The 21,842-nt window shown below is 47.2% G+C and overlaps 1 protein-coding gene across 3 annotated transcripts in view; it reads left to right on the plus strand.

Moving 5' to 3' along the window:
- The window catches only part of NTM (neurotrimin), a 397,081-nt gene that overhangs the window by 268,885 nt on the left and 106,354 nt on the right, over positions 1-21,842 (plus strand). For all 3 annotated transcript variants that reach the window (XM_022556277.3, XM_022556280.2, XM_022556281.2), the window contains exon 3: positions 8,603-8,728. In XM_022556277.3, coding sequence (XP_022411985.2) covers positions 8,603-8,728 — 126 coding nt within the window. The remainder of the gene's footprint in view (positions 1-8,602; positions 8,729-21,842) is intronic.

Consider the following 21,842-nt stretch of genomic DNA (forward strand, 5'->3'; position numbering starts at 1 on the left):
GTTGCTGTGAAATTCAATTTACTCGAATATGCCCAAAAGCAGTGAAGTGTGGAGTGGGGCCTGCGTGGTGTTTACTTTCCTCTCCAACGTCTCTATCAGGAATGACGAAACTGGATCAGGGAACAGAGCTCATAAAAATGTCCACATTTCAGCTGATCCTGAAAGGAACAAATTCCGAACTTCAGAACCAGTGGTTTATGACTAGTCCCAGATAAACCACTAGCTTCTCTCCCCGGACTTCCTGATTTTCCCCCGTAAGCATGAATGGTTTTAGTATGGAGAGAAAGAAGGACTGAGATGGAAGAAATGACAAAATGATTCTGGTAAAAGAACTAACAAGCCGCCCGAGGCTGTGTCATCAAGGAGCTCTCTGCATGGTCAGGCTCTCATTTGGGCTTCTGAATCTCTAGACTCTAACCTTTCCCTTCTGGAAAGCGGAGGCAGCAAGCCCAGTGCTGGCGAGGGGGGAGGGTCCTATAGCAGACCTCCATCCCCCACTGCCTCCACGCAGTCACCAAGATGCTGTTTATCTCAGAACCACTAGCGCATCTGAAGAAGTGGTCAGCACCCACCTGCGGCGGCAGGCAAGTCCATCTCAGCCTCTAAACCAGAGCATCCTCCCGGCCCCGCACTGCACCTGACGTCCAAATTTAGCCTCATCCTGGCCTCTAGAAGTACACATTTTTAGTAACATTAATAAATCGCATTTGAATAGTACTTTATGTTTAAAACGTGATTTCTCACAGTTTCATCTGATCCACAGAACATGTGTTTTAAAAAGGCAAGATAGGTATTGATATAACTAAAATAATCAGAGTTAAAGGATTTACATGAGTTTATACAGCTAGTAATAGTCGGGTCTGGGCTTCACATACCTGGCCTTCTGATGCAACGCTTAGAATTCTTTCTCTTAAGAGATCCCACAGATCCCACAATACTGGTGTCCTATTATACAAATATTTGTATTGGAAAGAAGGAAGAAGGGAAAAGGGAAAGAAGAAAAGACAGACTGACTAGTCTTTTCAGTCAAAAAAAGCCAAAGAAACACTTCTCAGCGGACTCAGCAATGGGTTTGATTGATCATTCCTCTGTCGTGATGTGGGGACAGCTGGGACCCCTGGTTACAGGAAGCAGCAGCTACAGCCCTGCCTCAAATGAAAGCTCCCCGGAAGCCGCGGCTCCCTGTTCCAGTGCACAGTGGGAGGGCGATGAACAGGTGGAGGATGGGTAGGAAGTGCCCGTGACGGAAGAGGGAGGAAGATGAGATATAGTCATGCAAATGCTGGATGGTCCAAAAATATGTTGATGAAACCTCCCGCCCACTCTCCTGATAGAGAGCAATGCCGTGTAAGAATGACAGAGAGTGCCCCCTTTCCTAGATGCCCTGTGGGCAGACAGGTGGTCACGTGGAGGTGCAAAAGCAGGGTGCCCCACGCGGGAGGGTGAATCAGCAAGACTTCAGACCCAGAGAACCCCAGGCTGGCTGTGTGCACTCCACTGCACGAACTCTCTATGGAGAGAATACATTTGGGATCAGATATAATCTGTATTCGGGTCCCACCTTCAACACTTGTTATCTGGGTAACAGGAGCACATCAGTAATAGCTCACAAAGCCTTAGTTTCTTCATCTGTAAATTGGAATAGTAATAGTACCACCTCATAGGATTCTTGTGAGATTAAATTAAATAATGGAGTCAAAGTTCCTGTAAAATTTCTAACGCACAACAGAAATTCACAGTCTCAGTTCATATACATATATAGTTGGTTTCTGTTTATTTTTATGTATGCATCCAAATTTCAACATGCATTTATTGTTTTTCTAACCCATCTATCCCCTCATTAAAAGAAAACACTCTGGAACTCTGCAATTTTCAGTTGCATGTCCTTGAATATATCCTTGACCTCCCTGAACAGATGTATCTTCATCTGTAAAATGTGGGAAAGGAAACAATTAGGGTGACCAATGGCTTGGAACTTTTCTGGTTTTAGCGCTGAAAGTCCTGTGTTCTAGGAGACTCCTTTAGTTCCTGGTAAACCAGGACAGTTGGTCTGCTTAGAAATAATATCTACTTGTGGGGTTAATGCAGGGGTAAGATAAAGTGAGGGCAATATATATAAAACAGCAGTTATACAGCAGGTATTTAATAAATAGTAACCATTGACATTATTATACATGCGGAGAGTCTTCGAGGGCTATTCAGAGATGTTGAGGGAATGCAGTCATTTTGAGGTACTTGCATTTCCATACAGCCTTGTCCAAACACTTTCATTCATTCATTCAAAAACTACGTGTTGAACACAAACTGTGTTCAGACATCGTGGTGTGTGCGGAACGCTTCAGCGAACAAGACGACCAGCTGGGCTAACGTTTTACTGGGGAGAGCAGACCATATGCAGCAGTCTGGTGTGGGGAGTTCTACTTCAGGAGAGACGGTAGAGGAAGGCTTCATGGAGGAGCTGAGTTTTCAAGAACAAGGCAGACCCGGCCAAGTGAAGATCAGGGAGGAAGGAGACTTTGAAGAACCAAAGACTGGCCTGAGGTGTTTCAGGAGGAAAGGAGGCCAGTGGAGTGGACATTCATGCACCAGGTTATGGACCCAGGCCTGGATGTCTCTGTCGGGTCTGGACACCAGGAAAGTCGAGGGTATTTCAGACGGCTCCTTTAATTCTGTAAAGACAAAGGTGCCAAGGCCTTAGCTGTGGCACAGCCCTTGCTGTGGAAACTGTCCCGAGCCCCCGTGGGCATCTCAGACCTTCGCTGCAGAGAGGAGGTGGATGGGGGGCAGGGGGAACGGGGGACATGCCACCAGCACCAGAGGCAGCACCTGGGATGCATAGATCTGCGTGCGTCCTACAGAGGAACCTGGTCCAAGCCGCTTCTATGCATCCTCAGCCCCACAGGACCGTGAAGGGCTTAATAAAACATCTCAATTTGGATTTAATAGGATATCTACTGTGTGCTAAAAACAGCAAAATTGCTATATATTAATGACATAATTATAGAATTTAACACCTGGGCAGTGGAGGCTACACGAAGAGTGAGGAAGTTCCCTAGAATACTGTTTTAATAATTATGTTATTTAATTATTTACACATTTGAATTAAAATTCAATAAGAGCCAGATTAAACCTTAACATAATAAATTAAATGTGGAACTCTATCCAAAAAGCATGGCTCAGGGGGTCTCTGCCTTTTTCCAAACATAATCTAACCACTTCTTGATCTTTCTAGATTCAGACCTCAAAAGTCAGCAGAGACATCACATCCATCAATGTGGAAATAAGCTGATGGCCTTTTTTAAGGAATCTTGGAGTCTTAGCAGGTCTCAGACTCACCCCAGACCTTTGGCTGTGTGATCCCAGCTGCTGACAGAATAGTTCTGCCACCCTGCTGGCCCCTTGTCATCTCATCAGCTTGTCTAAAACAGAATCACACTAATGTTCTCCCCCGAAGACGTTATTCATATAACATAAGGGATCTGCCAGCTCAGCCATCCAGCTGCTGTTGAACAAAATGGCCTTCATTTGACTCCGTGTTCCTGAATCCCCCATCCAGGCACCATCAGGCACCCACAGCTTGTCCTCGGCTTTGCTCTCAAACCCACCGTTTTCTTTCCGCCCTTACAGAGCCCACAGTTTTTGAACATCACTCTCCGAAATCCAGTGTCTGTCTACCCAGTCCCTCTGACACCTTGTTACAAGCTTATTTTGCTTAAAGTGTATTAATATATTTGTATATTCACTATATATTTATGTAGAGTATTTCCTTTTTTAAACAATTTCAAATGCTTGCCATTGCCTATAGGATAGAGTTAAAACCCAGGAAGGACCTGGCCATTCAGGCTGGTCTGTAATCCGGCTCTAGTTTACCTCATCGACCTTGTATCCCATTCTTCCTCGAGTCGGTTAGAATTTATCAACCTTCCATTCTGTGTTGACGTGACATACGTGTCTGCCAAGCACACAATATACGAAAACTCACTTATTGCATACTTCGCATCGCTTAGAGCCTCTGTAAGTGCATTTCATAAACTTACCCCTAAATCCTCAGAGGGATCCGGTGAGATACGTGCAATTGGCTTCACGACCTGAGGACGTGAGGCACAGAGAGGTGAGGTGACTGGGCCAAGGCCGCACAACTTGAACGTAGTAGAGCCGGGATCTGGACCACTGCTCTCCATCACCTCTGCTTCTCAGTAGACTTTGTATCCTCACACGCATCCTGGATTTCTGCCTTCCCAGCCGTGCCCATGCACTTCTGTCCCACTTGAAGCAGCTTCACTTGCTCTGCAGACATGACCGTTTCTCTTTTGTTGGTACCCGAACTAGACTCTGTAGCCCAGGAGAAGCTGTGCCGACACCCACACTCTTACTAACTCACAGAGTGCAATGTCTGTACCAACCTTTTAGCATCCAATCCCACACAACCCTGTGACGCGGTGGGACGTATATATGCACTGTTTCCCCAAACAGACTGTAAGTTCATGGAGGGCCAAGAAAATGTGTGCATTGCTGCACGTCATGGACATACCTAAGCCACAGTGTGTATATAGTAGGTGCCCACTCAGGGCTTGAGTGACTTTTGGCCATGTCTCCTCCAGTAGCTATCCTTCCATTAATAATTATGCCTGGCCACCGAAAGTCTTACTAATAGTATTTTTCTAACATCACCTGCTTTGCCCAAAATGCCTTTCCTCCTCAGAACTGATTCATTTTTGCTTGTCTTCTGGGGATTAGCTTAGGTGTCTCATATCCAAGGAGCCTTCCATGACATGCATCTCCAGGCTGGCTAATGTGTCTCTCCTCTGCATTTCCTCAACACCTTATCTGTCCTTCTATGTCACAGTGCACTAAAGGGGTTTGCTTCTGCTCCTGTCTTTGCATCTCTAGACCGTGGACTCCTTGAGGGTAAACACTGTGTCTTTTAGATGTCTTGCCCCTTAGGGCTAAGCACAACACTGGTATAAGGAAGTGCTCAGTGAGTATTGATGAATGAAAGAATGAATGAATGTGTGAGTGAATCAATGAAAACAAAGCAATCCTAGTGTGTTTCCAACCACCTGCATGATGAGATGAGATAAGATGCAGGAGGTATCCATGGAAACAATATAAAAATGTAAGTAGCCCTATCTCAGTGGGTCAGAATTTTCTGATGAACATGGATTAGCTAAGACCATAGTGCATCCTTGTCAATTCACTTTCATTTTAAACACTGACAACATGTTAGAAGTTGCCACCTGGAAGATGATACTTCTAACCGCCTAGCATCTTTGGCACTGTACCAGTGTGGCTCTGGTGATTGGGATTGCACCTCTGGTCAAACCGTCTCAGCTCTATGCCACGAATGGTCTACCTTTCAAAGTCATCTCGAGGCAATTTGCCACCTTCAAGCTACACCCTGAGGCAGGATTGAAAGGCCAAGCATTTCACCAACTGCGACTTCGTGAGTTGGACACGTTCCAGTTGTTAGTGGAGGGAGACAATTCTAGATGATTCTTCCAAGCATGAGGTGTGATGGTCTCATTTTATATACTTACTGTGCCAACAGCTTGGCCCAGACTACCTTCTCTTCTACTTGGGGACTGTCCATTGTTCTCTAGTGTATGATTAGCAGATTAGCTATCATGTAAGAAGCCAGGAAAATGAACTCCCAGGAAGCCCTTCCAAAGCAAGAGTAATTCATTACCCTGCCTGATTTCCACTTAAAATGTACTTTGAGCACACTTCCAGCTACAAACCCTAAATCACCCTGTGTTCACAAAGTCCATCTTTTTTTTTATTTTATTGCATGGCATTTTCGTGACATAATCCCTCGCAGAGCATCTCAGAGTGCTTTACAGATCAATAAATTACTTACCTGCAGAGTCAAAGCGATGTCTGCAAGGCCAGCACAGCCATTCTGCAGGCAGCCTGTCCTCTGGGAAACAGGCAAGGCTGTGTGAGTGCCAAGGGTGGGCAGGATCAGGGCCAGGCAAATGTATGGCTTGGGGGTGAGGTGGGGTTCAAGAAGTGCAAGTCCCAGTTAAAGCTCTGCGAATAAAATACATCAAATTTAAATGATTCTAGAACTTAGAGAGCTTACAAATTTGGATCCTTCGGGCAGTCAGCAAATCAAGTGTCCAGTCATTAACTCATCAAGTATCTTTCTCTCCTGGAAGGTTCAATCTAGCTTTTAAAATGATAGAGCCATGAATCACAATATAATGTCCTAGAAGTCCCGCGTCTTAGAGCCAGCGGTCACTTCCCAGCCCTGGCCACATCAACCGTCCATTGTGTCTGTCCTGCCAAATATCCATGAGAATGCAGGTATGTATGTGTGCAAGGGCATACACACACTCGCACACACAGAACGTCACACCACAGTTGCCTCTCTACCTGAAGCTCCACGCGGATTTAAGACTAAAAATGATTAATTGGTGCTTGCTTTATGCAAGGGACCGTTTTGGAGACAGCAGAAAATAAAAAGATGAGCAAGGCTCTTGTCCAATATCTTATACTATGATAATTTATAGCCAAGGAGAAAGATGAGACAAGGTAACATAAGCCAGTTTATTTTAATGCTGTGGAGGAGGCTACAGAGTCTCCAAGCAGGAGAGGCCACATCCCCTTGGACGTCGCCTGGAAGACCTCGTGGAAGGGGTGGCAGCTCAACCTTGAATGAGGTTGAATGCTTCCAGTAGGTCTAGACAGTTGGAGAAAGAGGCGAAGGGACCAAAACCAGTAGCAAGGGCTTGGGGCTCAGAAACCAAAGTCCAGTTCATTCTTGCTAATGAGCGTTCCTGGTTGGGCGCAGTGTGGAAACAGATGGGAAGTCAATTTTCAGGAGAAGGAGGGAAAGGAGCAAAGGCTGAGAGCAGCTATCTGCACGACACGCTCCTTTCTGGAGGAAAAAATCCAACACCATCAGGAGTGAGTGATGAATGGATCCAGGAGAGGAAAGACCAGCACGGAAAGTTCCAACCAGTCTGATTTTCCTGTGAGGGTTGCCCCGTGACCTTGGTCCCATCCAGGGAATAAGGGCGATGGTCAGCTTGCCTGGGGTCTCCTGCAGGCCAGATGGCACTGTGTCCTGGGGATAATGGGTCCTGGAATAGCACACGGGGGTGGCTCAGAAGCATGCTGATTCAAGGAGGCAACCTGACCTGAAGATGCCTAATAGAACCGGACAGAGGGGCCCCTTAACCTGTAAAGAGCTAATGTGCCAAAACCAGTGTGAGTAGAACTGAAATGACTTGTGTTAACGGCCCGGTTCTGAGGTTGTCGCAGACATGTAGCCAGGTGGGGAGGTGGCTCCCATGAACAACCATTATAATTCCATCCTATAAATATGTGTTGCATTTTATACTATGGATATAAATGTAAGTAAGACCTGGCTCAAGCCATCAAAAAAGCTCATGGTCTAGGGGGTGAGGGATGCTACGCAAATAACTACAGCACAGTGGGATAAGGGCCAAGAATTGGGAGTTGGGGGGGGCTGCCCAATAAAAGACACCCTTACTTTATAAACCCCTTGGCAGACAAGACAAATGAGTAGTCATTTCATGGTCAGGCATCACATTCGCTAGTGGTAAAGATGGCACTGGAGAATTGGGCTTAGATGTGCAGCAACAATGAGCTTCCACCTCTGAGCCCCAGAATGAGACAGATGTACACTGCTGGCTGTGCTCATCCCCGTGGGATGCTGTCCTGTAAAACATAAATGAGAAAGTGCACAACATAATGTTAACTTCCTAAGGAAACCCTGGCTGCAAAACGAAAGACTAAACAAAGTTGGGGGATTCTGTCCCCAGATCTACAGTTGGGATGAACCTCTTCATCCTTTGGGGGGATTAATCTAAGACACAGAGAGAGAAAGAGGCCAAGTCTGTCACGTCTGATTGACTCCCCCTCAGGTGCGTGTAACATATCTGGGTGCAGGATCTTTGAGTTGTGCAGGAGGCCAGAGGGAGTAGGGGTAGGGAAAGCTGCGACAAAGTGGCATATGATTTGGGTCTAAAAGGATGACTGGGAGTTTCCCAGGAAGGACAGAAGGAAGAATATAGATCCCAAATGCAGGCTGACCAGGAAGGACATGATGAGTTGGGGATGACAACAGGGTAAGTAGAGGTGGAATCGCCAGGAATGTCAGTGGAAACAGAGGTTCGGGCTTGATTCCGAAGGGCCTGGTTTGCTTGGATGAGGGGCTTCAGTGTTTTCAGGTGGGCAGTAGGAATTGTTGGAGGTGTTTAGGCAGAGACGCAATATGATCAGAAGTGCATCATATAAAGACGGCCGTGACGCGGTGTGGAGCCGGAGTGGGCGGAGCGTGTGGGTGAGGGTGGAGACCGGAAGAGGGTGGGGGGCTAGAACAGGTCCTGTGGGGCTGCAGTGGAACCATCCCTTTCAGACCCTCTGACATTGCGTGTACATAGGAGGAAATAGAAGCTGAAGTCGAGGTGAGACGTTTCTTTCACATGTAAGGTGACTCCTCTGATTCCTCGTCCTCGACTCTATAGCCCCAATATTGCCATCCCTGGGTTATTCTGCCAACTACCACTTGAAGACAACAAAGAAATGTTTCAGCAGGATTTTAATTTTCCTTCTACCTGTGTTGTCTCCACAGTATCTCCCAAAATTGTAGAGATTTCTTCTGATATCTCCATCAACGAAGGCAACAATGTCAGCCTCACCTGCATAGCAACGGGTCGACCAGAGCCGACGGTTACTTGGAGACACATCTCCCCCAAAGGTGAGAGAAGCAGTTTGGTGTATCGTGTCGTGAGAGGAAGTGGGAGAATCGTTGGCCTTGGCAGGACGTTATGACGCTGGTGACTTGGTGTCAAGTGTTCCCCATTCTTGGTGGCCTGATAACAAGTTGCTCATGGCTCCGCAGAGAATATCGGTGTTCCCAGTGCAAGACAGGCACATGCTCTGAGATTTCAGAAATCACACTGGAGGATGTCTCCAGTCCCTGGGAAATTAATCCCAGTTGTTTCTGGGTGAAGTGGTGGTAAGCTGTTCTGGACGACTTTCCTGGTCACGTTTGGCGATGGAGGAGTGTGCTCGGTGTTGGTGGCATTGTTCAGCTGGCTGTTTTGTAAGAGAGAGAAGACACAAACACACAATGATGGATGAGGGTTTGGGATGGCCATATGCCTACAAGGAAGAGTTCCACGTCGGTGCTGCTTCAACAGTGCCAAATATCTGGTCGCTAGGCCATTAGTCCTTCTGTGGTTTTCTTGTTGCTTTACTCTGATTAATCCTAGATAACAAGGACAACTTAGTGTGTGACTGAATTGCAAAATTCACTTTGTCTAAACGTCTAGACGTTTTGCAGACCGGGCTAAGTGCTGTTTTGTGCTTTCACGGATTGAACGTTAAACTTTTAGAATTTAAGGCAACATGCCATTTATTATTAAGCTAGCTTTTATGCGAGCTGCATTACATTAGTTCTAAAATGTCTATTGAGTGTTTATATAGCAATAAACCACAACAGACAAGTCCCTGCTCTCATGAGCTCACATTGTCATGAGATGAGTAACCAAAATAATAATGTTAATAGTACGTGGTGATAAGGATGAGAAAATAGAGCAGGATACATTGACAGAAGGACAAGAGGTTTGGTCAGGAAAGGCCTTCGACAAGGGGACATTTGAGCAGAGACCTGAAAAAGATCCTTAATTTCACTGCTTATATCTGGCTAACATAGAATATATTTATGTACGTATGTATATATATGTGTGTGTGTGCGTGTGTGTGTGTATGCTTGTATGTATGTATGAAGGTAAGTGCATTGCTGAGTCACGCAGGTTTAAGGAGGCTAAAGAAGAGATACACACTGTTATAAAATAGATAAACAACAAGGGCTACTGTGTAGCACAGGGAACTGTATTCAATATCTTGTAATAAACTGTAATGGAAAAGAGCCCGAAAAAGAATCTATCTGTCTATCTATCTGTCTATCTGTCTGTCTATCTATATATCTATCTATATATCTATCTATATATCTATCTATATATCTGTCTATATATCTGTCTATATATCTATCTATCTATATATCTGTCTATCTATCTATCTGTCTATCTATCTATATATCTATCTATCTATCTATCTATATATCTATCTATCTATCTATCTGTCTATCTATCTATCTATATATCTATCTATCTATATATCTATCTATATATCTATCTATCTATCTATCTATCTAATCTATCTATATATCTATCTATATATCTATCTATATATCTATATATCTATCTATATATCTATCTATATAGCTATCTATCTATATAGCTATCTATCTATCTATCTATCTATATATCTATCTATATATCTATCTATCTATCTATCTATCTATCTATATATCTATCTATCTATCTATCTATCTATCTATCTATCTATCTATATATCTATCTATATATCTATCTATATATCTATCTATATATATATAGAACCGAGTCACTTTGTTGTATACCCGAAACTAACACAATATTTTAAATCAACTAGATTTCAATAAAAATAAAGGTGCTAAAGTCGCCACCAGCGTGGTTTGCTGGGTGTTTCAGGCTGAGTCCCCCTAAAGCAGACCCTGAGAAGGTGACTGGCAAACAAGAAGTTTATTGGAGGTGCCCTTGGGATCAAGGCTGTGGAAGGGGAGGGAGGGAGGCGGGGTCAGGCCGAGGGAGAGGTTGAGTTGCCATGATGACCAGGGAAGCATCTCTACTAGCCCTGTGGGGCATTCTGAAGATAGGCTGAATTGTCCTCTCTTGAGGTTATGGGGGTGGCCTTTTATGCCAGCACAGCGGTCGAGGTCAGGGAATTCGGGCTGTCCCCAGAAGAGCTGTGACCTAGGCCAGGCATCTCTCTTCGTATGAGACAGTCCCCATGAGGGGCTGCAGCCGAGGGCTGTCCGTCCACCCCCTGGGGCAGGCATCCTTCGTTCCTGAAGAAGGCAGTGCATCACAGGTTTACTACACCTGGACATTAAAAAAAAAAATCAGTTGAAGACTATGCATGGGCCCCAGAAACCAAATTCCCTCTCTCAGGGTGACAGTTAGCCCTATGGAGGTTTTCAGAAAAGGGATGAGGTTTTCATTGTGTTTGGCCTGAAACGCTGGGAGCTGTCCCTAGCCACCGCTCCTGACACTACCACCATGAGCAAAGGAATCAGAGAGATGCTGGAATTTCTGCCAGTCTCTTGACTGGAAATGATCTTACACGTGGACTGGCCCACAGTCTGGGAGGAGGCTTCACTGTACATGAAGTTGTTAGTGATGGAACTTGGCCCTGGGGCACATCCCAGGGTGGGGCACCCAGATGGACAGACTTTCTGGCCCATGGTGCACGCCGTTCATCACTGCTTAATACCGGGACCTCAGTGCCGCTGGACTCCAGGGCCGTCTGTGCCTTTAGCATACGCAAACATTCATCATCCCAGGTACATGGACTTTCCTTCTGTCAGGTGGTACCGCCCCCTCCATCCTGCAAGTCCCCTCTGTCTCCTGCTTGATGTCTTTTCTCATCCCTCCTCTGGTCCTGCAGCTCTTCGTCCTTTTCTGGGTGCCTCGCCTTTCCTTTTCCTCTCCTCTCCTGTCCTCTCCTCTCCTCTCCTTCCCTCTCTTCCCCCTCCCCTCCCCTCTCCTTTTTTTTTCTTCTTTCCCTTCTCCTCTGTACAGCTCCTCTTTTTGTCTTGTCCTTTCATGCTTTCTGTTTTTGTTCTCCGCCTTCCTATCTCTCACAGCCTCCTACACAGCCTCCTTCTGTTTCATCCCACATTGTCATTTCTTTCTTCTCTCTCTTCTCCTCACAAGCACTTTTGTCTTCCCTCTGCACTGGCACCCTCTCCGTTCCTCTTGCTGAGGTTCTCACCACTGTGCCCTAGCATCCTTCCCTCCCTCCTGGCCATCCAGCCGCCTCATTTCCCCAGGGGACTCGACCTGATGCTTCCATTTTACGGGGGTTTTAGCTGCTATGGAAACAGAAGATGGATCAAGGGGAGAGGAGAAGGATAATCAGAATCTACCTGTGGATCAGAGTAATTTAGACGAGCAGCTTTTCCCAGATCTGTGGTCTGGATTAGCTAACCCAGATTCAAACTGATGCGACATGCCACATGGTAACCGATCACCCCGGGGCTCATGGGGTGCCGCTTCCTTGGTGACTGATTATTTGGAGATCAGAGCTGTCATCGGGCTGCTGCCCAGCCCGAACTGGAGCTGGAGACCCTCAGCAGCCAGGCCTTCATCTTGCCCCACTAAATACCTCCAAAAGGCTGCTTATTTTAAATAACGTAGGGACAAGATGTGGGTTCCTTGGAGAAAAAGATACGCTACACCTGATAGAAGGCTCCAAAGGCAGAGAGCTGCTCTCACCCTTGCTCCCACTCTGTGTGGGCAGATCACATTTCAATCAAGGTCATTCTTATGCTTACACCCATTAAACCCCTGATGGAGGGCTGACCCTGGCCAAGCACTTTGGGCAACCTTGATGGCTTCACTGCATGTTCTCTCCAGACTGGTCTGTCTGTTCTGTCCATTTCTGAAAACTCCTAGTTTCCTCTATCACAACTTATATGGGGCTGCAGTAAGCTGATAAAAATCTCTTCCTTTTTAAAAAAAATTTTTCGAGGTAACATTGGTTTATAACACATCGGGCTGGCCAAAAATTTGTTCAGGTTTTCCATAAGATGTTACAGGAAAACCCGAACGAACTTTCTGGCCAACCCAATACAAGTTCCGTGTATTATATTTTGACTTCTGTATGCCCTACAGCGAGCTTACCACCAAAAGGCTAGTTTTCCATCCATCACCATACAGTTGACCCCCTGCACCCATTTCACTACCTCCCCTGACTCCACTTCCCCTCTGGTAACCATTACTCTGTTCTCTATATCTATGTGTTTGTTTTTCTTTGGTTTGTTTTGCACATTTGTTTTGTTTTGTTTTCATATATTCCCCATATAAATGAGCTCATATGGTATTTGTCTTTCTCTGTCTGACTTATTTCACTTAGCATAAGGTCCCAGCCTTGACTCCTTTTATGTGGAAAAGTAATAGAGCAATGTTAACCACCATTGTATCAGTAGTGGCTCATCCATCCAGATATACAGAAACTGGGAGTGATCTTATGGTGGGAGGGGTGTTGGGGGTCTTTCTCAGAAGATGCCTACCTGGCACTTGACATCAGGTGGAGAAAATGTCAGTTGTACTTATCCAAGATAGAGAGGGAGGTAAGACCTCCCAAGCTACCTCTTGGCATTGCTGTTGATCATGAGAAGTGGTATCTCACCTGTTATTACTGGTTATATGTCTTTTTAGCTCCCTTCATGAACTTATAGCTCCCAGGAGTTCAAGGAGAAGGTGTACTAGCTTTGTAGAGACACCTGCCCTCATGGTGCATACCTGTTTTGAAGGGTACAGGTGTTGCTTGTACCTGCACAGGCCTTGGTCTTTTCAAGAGGAAGAGCCACGTCACTTCCTCACACGGGAATGCCGCCTGGAACTGCACAAATGTTCTAATGGCCCCTCACCGAATCCCACCTGTTAGCCTGCTGCTCCGGGCACTGAAGGACCGTCAGTGGTCCCCAGGGTCCCTTAGACACAACTCTCACTCATGACTCTGCATCTTGTCTTGTCTTTTCCTTGTCTAGGCATGCAAGAATTTATTTTGTCATAGCCCTTAAGCTCGAGTCTTTCTATTCAAAAGAATACCTTTAATGCTCTGTATTCCTCTGAGTCTTCTAACAGATAAACTCTCTCTTTCAATGTATTCTAAAGGCTCTTCAAGACTTCACACTTCATAAAAAAATTATTCTCAAAGGCCAATTTTCATGTCTCCAGTTTCTGTTGGACTGTCAGAGCTTTAGAGAGAAGGCTGAGGTTCCTGTATTTCCACATCCCTGGGAGCCGACCACAAAACCCAGATGAAGGCCTGAGTCCAGCCACCACTGCATGGGCTTCACTGTACATATGGGGTCATGGCTCGCCGAGTGTCCTAATGGGGCTGCCCTCTCGGCTGCACCTGCCTCACCCTTTATCCCATCAAACAAAACACTGAAAATGTCAATAACAATCTCACCAAGGCTGCTGAGAGAACACCTCCTACCTGGGTATTGGCAGGGGGCTCAGGAGGTTCCAGTGATCTGTCCGAAGAGATGTCCTGATTCCTGATTCATCAGTTGAGACCAGAGCCTATGTCTCTCTTTTCTTGGATTCTTCACCTCCTAGCACAATGCCCAGCACCTAGAAAGCTTCTAAGAAATATGTGTTGATTCCGTGAACAGCCCTTGTGTTTGCTGGTGCCCCAAAGGGGATGGCCGTTCACCTAATTCGAAGATTCCATCCCCATCCTTGAGGAATTCTTGTCCACTTTGATGTTGTGGTCCAGACCTGGTGTGTCTCCTGCTGAAGTCTCTGCTGGTAAGTCTCCAGGAAATTTTCTCTGGTCTTGAAGCCTTTCCCGAAGTCCGTCTGGTGGGGAAGCTGCTGTGCCAGGGCTGGACTTCTCCTTGAAGAAGTGACTCCTTTTCAAGTTCTCTTTTGCAAGGGTCAGAGTGGCTCACGAGCATCGTTGAAGTTGGGTCTTGCGTGAGCTGCCTTCTGCCCTCATCACCGCCTCACCATCATCGCTCTCATGATGTCGGTGCTTCTCTGATGTGTAGTTCACCCGGCTCTTCCAGGGCACCTGATCCTCTTGCTGGCTTACTCATCCCAACCCTACCTGTGCCTCAACCCGCAGTGGCTCCCAACAGTTTCATAAATCCATCCTGGATGTTCCCAGAGAGAGTGAATTCAATAATACATGAAAACTTGCTGCTCCTCATGGGTTAAACAAAGTTTAATACAAAGAAAGAAATCAGTACCCAAAAAAGAGACATATCGTTTACAAATTTCTCCCCTCCATCCCCAGTGTGCAAATCGAGGTTCGGATAGAGATGGATTGTTTCTTCCCAGGGCCACACAAAGACCCGGGGTGAGAGTGCACAATTAGAAGAAAGCTGTATGTCCATTGGGCTGCACACCACGCCCTAGCTGTGGAAGCCTTCTCTTTCCACGGCACGGGGTGGGCGCTTCTGCATGCCTTCCACACCTCTGTCCGCAGGACTGGGCAACCTGCCTCAGCTGCCAGTCTCCCCGCTCCCACCTCAGCTCTCCTGCTGGAGTTGAAGGGCCCAGGGCCCAGGGAGCAGTTGGCTACCCTGCCTCATGCCTCCCAGAGCCTTCAAAGGCACCAGCTGGTGAGGACAGAGTGACCCTCGGATGGGAGCCCTTCTCCTCTCGCCAGTGTTCTGAGCGCTCCCCACCCACCTATTTCCCATTTGTCAGCACTGACAGGCCCTCCTCCCCAGCTAAGCAGGACACAGAAGCACTAATTGGCACTGGGGGTATCACAGCTTGAGTTCAACCAGAGCTGGCAGGTGCCGCGACTCCGGTGACAGCTCTGTGGAAGAGTGTCAGGCGTGGAACTCTGGCGTGCCACTGGCTGACGTGGCACCCTGGCACTAATGAGCAGCCTGTCAGCACCAGCGTCAGGGGCCCGGTGTGGCACAGCAATCATTAGGATGGCAGACGAGAAAATCGTCTCCAGCAAAGAGGCACCGGGGATGGGAGGGAAGGAGGACAAAATGGAACTAAAGGCTTCACCTCATCCACCCCCGATGTTCACCACCCAGCAGCAGGGAACCAAAAAAAAACCCAAAAAACAGGAAAGACAAAGATCCTTAGGAAAGATCTCTATCTGTGCCAACTCTGGACAACTCTTGGAGTCTCATTTTAGTGGATGCCCTGTAATTAATGATACAGGCGATACATCTTTTCTGCCATAAGCCAAGGGGGAACTCAATGACTGAATTATCTCTCCAGTCATGGCCAAGGTGTTGTGAAGCCAGGAATTAGCCTCAGTTCCCAAGAAACAAGGGCCTGAAGGGAAAGAAGGCCTTGAGATCTGTGATTCTTTGCTCCCTGTCAGGGAGTCTCCCTGGAGGGGGCACCTGCTAAACTACCAGCTGCCTACCTGTCTTCTGCTAGAATATTAGAGTCCAAGAGATACAGTTAAGAGAAGGATCCTTCCCTGTGGAGGCTCCTCCCACAGGGGGGCATGGGTGGTGACCAGCATGTCTGCCCTCTCCACCTGCTTCCTGAGGACAGGTGAGAATGGTCCAGCTGGTCCTTTCTGCTGAGCTGTTTGGAATGTCTGGCCCTTCTCTGAGGCTCTGACCACCTGCAGTGAGTGACTCCCTTTCATAGCTGGAGGTGACCTGCCCAAAACAGGTGGGTTTGAAATCAGGTCCAACTGGATTTGGATTCCCTTGCACTGTCACTGCCTGGGTCGCGCTGGGGCAGCAGTAAGCCTCTCTGAAGATAACGCTTCTTTCTTGATTTTGTTCTTGCTTCTTGTCACGGCACCTTGAGTTTCCGTGATCCGGCCCTTGACCCCAAGACCCCCCGCACTGCAGTCACACTGGCGGGTGGCTCGCCACCTATTTGGTGTCTCCTCCTTGGGCTCACTTCCACTCTCCTTAGACGATCTTCCCGCGGCTTTTGGAGAGAGTCCACTTTTGTTTTAAGACCAGGCTCAGATGCCACCCGTTTGAGAGCCTCTGATGACTTTTCTTCAGTCGGAGTGCCTCGGCCCTTCCCGAGACGTCACAGCACTCTGCACGGCAGTGATGCTCGCACTTACCTGCAGCTCCAGAGACCCCCCACTGCCCCCCACCCCGGTGTCCACGGGATCAGGGGAGCAGCAACAGGCCCCTCGTGTCGTATTTTATCACCAGTGCCGAGCGCAGCACGAGACAGCGACAGGCCCTTTTGGGGATCATTGAAAGAAGTGTCCAATAGTGTAGGTACCGTATGTTTCTTCCCTTTTTAAAATTGAGTCTTTCTGGCACATAATTTAAAACAAAATCAGTTTTAGTGAGGAAAGGGGTAAGAGCCGGGAGCTTCATCTCCGCATCATCACATATTTCCCAAACCAGTCAAAGGAATTTGTAAGAAAAGCCTCTCCCCCAACCGTCGCCTCCCTGGTTGACCCCAGGACTGAGCTGCCTCCCTGGTTGACCCCAGGACTGAGCTGCCTCCCGACTCTTCATCTGTAAAAGACAGATAACCAGGCCGTGTCAGGGTAGATCAGCGGGGTGAGTCACGCATCCCGATGCAGAGCGCCCGGCCAGCGACACACAGCAGGCGCCCAACCCCGGTACTTTCCAGCGCCCAGCCGGCCCGTTCCCCTTCTTTCCCATCCAGAAGACAAGAACAAAAGGGAGGAAATGAACATTTTTTCCTCTGAAAAGTTTGAATCCTTACAAAAGCCCAAGCTCAGTCAATTGCCAGGAAGAACAGATCTTCGAAGGTGCTTAGTCAGCACCCCCCCCCCGACCCCCATGATTTTCTAGTTAACGCAGGTGCTTGATTAAAATTCCCCAGGTGCCCCCAGTGGCTGTCCCAGGAGGGACAAGGAATTGCTACTGTGAAAGATATGGTCACTGATGGTGGGAGAAAAGAAAATAATTGCATCATAATGGAAAGTGGCAGATCTCCTCTCCCTAGGAACAGGGGAGCATTCGGTATTAGGTCCAACCTGTACAGAGAAAGCTATTTCTTATGATGGAGATAAACCTCAATACGAGGCAAAGTGATCCACAAACTCATTAAGTAAATGGTTTAAACACACACCAAGGTGGCAAAGAAAAAGGTAGAGTGAGACGTTTATAGATCACTCTTCTAACTCCACAATTTTCTTTAACTGTAACATTATGGTTAGATAGATACATTTAGGGTAAAATTTGCCAGTGTCAATAAGGTTTTTTGTAAGTTTAATATTTATGATCTGGTTTAAAGCAGTATTATAGCTGTGTGACTTCCTACTTCAAAGAAGAGGAAAATCATAAAAAGACCAGTGGGGAAATTAATGAGTTCAGTGTGCCTCAATTGAGAACATATGAAATCAAGCCTCAGTCTAGAAACCAAGGGCAGGAGTGCACACCACAGATGCTGTTTGTGGTTTTACCCAATTATTTAAAAACCCTTGAAAGATGTTGTGGTCTGCTGAACTCAGGCACTGCTAACAGCGTCCTCCCCCACGATCTCTTGAGTCTTGGGCTATTTATGCGGGTACTTGGTGACCGTTACCATGCAGAACTGTTTTGATGGAACAAGAAAGGAAACAGAAAAGCAAGGAGATTGTATTATCTTCCCCACCGAAGCCAACCAGCCCTGGCTCAGTTACTGCAAAGGCTGGTTAAAACGGCAGCCCCTCCAGGCCAAGAGACCCCCTCTCTCAGGAGCATCCATGACAGGCAGCTCTTTGCGGGGTACAGAAGGGCCTCAGCGGGGCCTCACCCTCCCACCATAGGCACGGTAACCTCCTCACTGAGGAACCCCTGTAGACCAGCTGAAGGCTTTGGGGTCCCACGGCCAGGTCCCACCAGGAGCTGCCAGAAGAGCTTGGAGACTGTTTCCAACCAGATTGTCCTGGCCACGAGGACTTCTCTGTGTAGCTCTGACTTTGCACCTCCTTTTCCATCCTGAATCTTACCTTGACCTGTGATGACTGCATTTTCCCTAGAGTCTAAATTGCAGAGTGGCTATTATCCAGTAATTACAGTAAGGATTTGTGGATGTTCAAAATGTGCTGGCCGTTCTTCTAAACGTGCAGCGTACTTGTATGAATTCTTCTCAGCAGCAGTGTGAGACCGGTCCTGTGATGGGCCACTTTACCAATGAGGGGGCTGAGGCTTGGCGCGTCAGGCAAGTGGGCCGGAGTCACAAGGCTCCAAGTGGCAAAGCTGAAATCCCACCCCCAGCGACACTGTCTCCAGAAGGCATATGCTTAACTGCTGTGCTGTATGGTACCGTTCTCTAAGGGTGGTCCCTGGACCAGCAGCATGGGCGTCACCTTGTTTGTACCCCAGATCCAGGATGGGACCCAGAAATCTGCATTTTAGCAAATCCCCGGAGAACTGTGTTGCACACTTAAGTTTGAGAACCACTGCTGTGGGATATTTGCTCTGTGCTGGGCACTCTGCTTTACATATCTTATATCACCTAATTCTCACAAACGCCCTGACAAGTAGGCGTTATTTCCATTTTAGCAATGAAGAAATGGAGAGCTGAGAGGATAATTGGTCCACAAATTTTAAATGGCCAAGGTGAAATTCAAATCCAAGCTTTTCTGACTCCAAGTTTCATATTCTTTTTGTTTTAAACATCTTTATTAGAGTATAATTGCTTTACAATGTTGTGTTAATTTCTGCTGTATAACAAAGTGAATCAGTTATATATATACATATGTCCCCCATCCCCTCCCTCTTGAGTCTCCCTCCCACCCTCCCTATCCCACCCCTCTAGGTCATCACAAAGCACGGAGCTGATCTCCCTGTGCTATGCGGCTGCTTCCCACTAGCTATCTATTTTACATTTGGTAGTGTATATAGGTCCATGCCACTCTCTCACTTCGTCCCAGCTTACCCTTCCCCCTCCCCGTGTTCTCAAGTCCATTCCCTACATCTGCGTCTTTATTCCTGTCCTGCTCGTAGGTTCTTCAGAACGATTTTTTTTTTTAAGATTCCATATATATGTGTTAGCATACGGTATTTGTTTTTCTTTTTCTGACTTACTTCACTCTGTATGACAGACTCTAGGTCCATCCACCTCACTACCAATAACTCAATTTCATTTTTTATGGCTGAGTAATATTCCATTGTACACATGTGCCACACAAGATTCATATTCTTATCCCTGCTTCACTTCTCACCCATGGCTCCTTCTCCATCTCTGGGACACAGCTGCTCTCTGTTTCAGGCCTCCTGCCAGCCCAGGGCCTGTGGTCCTTGGACGTCCAGGTTTTCTTAGTGTTCTTACAAGTTTATCCACACTCTTGTCCAGACATTAGACTCCAGGCTGGGCTCTGTGCTGGGCCTGGGTGTTCCATTCTCCCCACAATCTCAGACTCCTTTCAGTGGGTCTTTGCACGATACCTCTGAACAAAGGACGTATAGCCCCAGCACAGATGCCAACCACTCAGTTCTCAGGTGAGGCATCTTCCTCCTGCGGAGCTGCCTGTGTGAACTTCACACTCTCTCCCCCTTCCCCGCGCCCCCTGGACCACAGAGCATGCGTGGCAATGAGGTAGCTGCTCTCTGACTTGATTTATGTCTTCCTCATGTTAAATACTACCATTCACTCACACAATGGTGTGTCTTGTGCTTTGGTTGTTATTATTAGGTTGTTTTACACATTAACGGCTTTAGATATGAAAAGAAATTGCTGGATTCCAGGCTATGTTTTTCATTGTCTGACTCCATGGAGTTTCGCTCTGTGTCCTTGTGGTATTTGGCATACTTCATCTTCCTAGGGGTGTAAAATGCTTGTCCTGCTGGAGCCAGGACAGTAGGAAAGCAACAAGCGGAATACCAATTCCCTTCTCGCAGATCCAGGGGCCGGCCCCCTCCTGGCTGGGCTGCTCGTGCTTTCCAGATACTACTGCACAGTCAGCCAGCCTGTTCGTTGCCTGCGTATTTGGGGTGAGGATTAGGTAGCCCTTCCTTCCCTAGGAGGATCATCTTACCCCTTACTTCTCTCCAACAGAGGTGGATTCTTCTATGCTAACCCCCTCTCCCAGCGCCCCCAAAACAAATCCCTCTTCTCTGAGAGTTCAAAGGAATGACTTTGGACTTAATCGTTCCTCCACAGTAGATTCAGGACTCCTCCTGTTTAACTGGTCTGCAACCAGGAGGCCTTGTGCTCCTTCTTTAATTCCCTGCATCACTGCATTGCCCTTTATGGAATGATTCACGGAGGTCACAGTGGTTGGAGATATTTGGCCAGTCATCTGCAATGATAGAGAAAGAAGAATGGCTTTCTCCCTCTGTTGATTTATTTCCTCTGTCACACATCGTCCCCGAAAAGGATTTAAGCAGAGAAGGTGACATGGATTCTGTGCCTGGGAAAACTCCTTGGCAAAACAATTTTCGTTGCTCCTACATTGATTCAGTTATTTACTCAATAATTGCTGTTGAGCACCTACTGCTATGCAGCTGTCTTAGGCCGTGGAGATACAAGACAGGACAAAGCAGAAAAAACCCCTGGCCTCACGGAGCTTCTGTTCTACCAGGAGAGACAGAAAATAAGTCCAAGGATAAGTGAACCTGAGACTGTGTTATATGGTAACTACTGTGAAAACATTAACCGGATCAAGCATCCGTTTGGGGTTTGCAGCCTTCCACAGAGTAGATAAGGATGGATTTATTAAGAAGATACCCTATGAAAGTTGGGAGAGAAGGTGTCTGGATAATTCCAGCGGAGCATTCCTGGAAGGGCAAACTGTGAATCCGAGGCCCTCTGTCATGTTCCAGGATTGTCGCGGAGACCATGTGGCTACAGGAGATTTATTCAGTACCTGCCGTCCTCTCAGTGGACTCCAAGCTTCCCGAAGGCAAGGAGCGTGCGTGCAGCTGTGCAGAGCGTGGAGTCTGTCCAGTCTTAGACCTTCAATAAGTGTTTGTGTAACGAGTGAGTCAGTAGAGTGAGCATGGGCTTCTGGAGTGAGTAGTTGAGCATGCTGGGAAGTTACAAGGTTCAAGTCAGAAATGCTGGTCCCTTCATCGGCAACTTCAGGTTCTAGAGAATGACGTGCCTCGTCCTGTGAAAGTGGTGGCAGAGGGCTCAGATGAAGGAACAGGTCCGTGGAGAAGCAGGGTCCAGGTAAGCTGACAGATCACCAGAGGGAACACTGAAGACAGTCCAGGTAATGGCCCAGGTGAGTGACAAGTTGGGCTGTGATTCAGGTGTGAAAGCCCTCAAAGAATCATGGGGAGTTCAGGACACCAGTCCTTGGCAGCAGGTAGAGGAGAGGTACATGCA

The sequence above is a fragment of the Delphinapterus leucas genome, chromosome 7 (assembly GCF_059928025.1).
Source record: "Delphinapterus leucas isolate spDelLeu-1000000601 "Yukka" chromosome 7, BTC_Dleu_Yukka2, whole genome shotgun sequence".
NCBI classification, from domain to species: domain Eukaryota; kingdom Metazoa; phylum Chordata; class Mammalia; order Artiodactyla; family Monodontidae; genus Delphinapterus; species Delphinapterus leucas.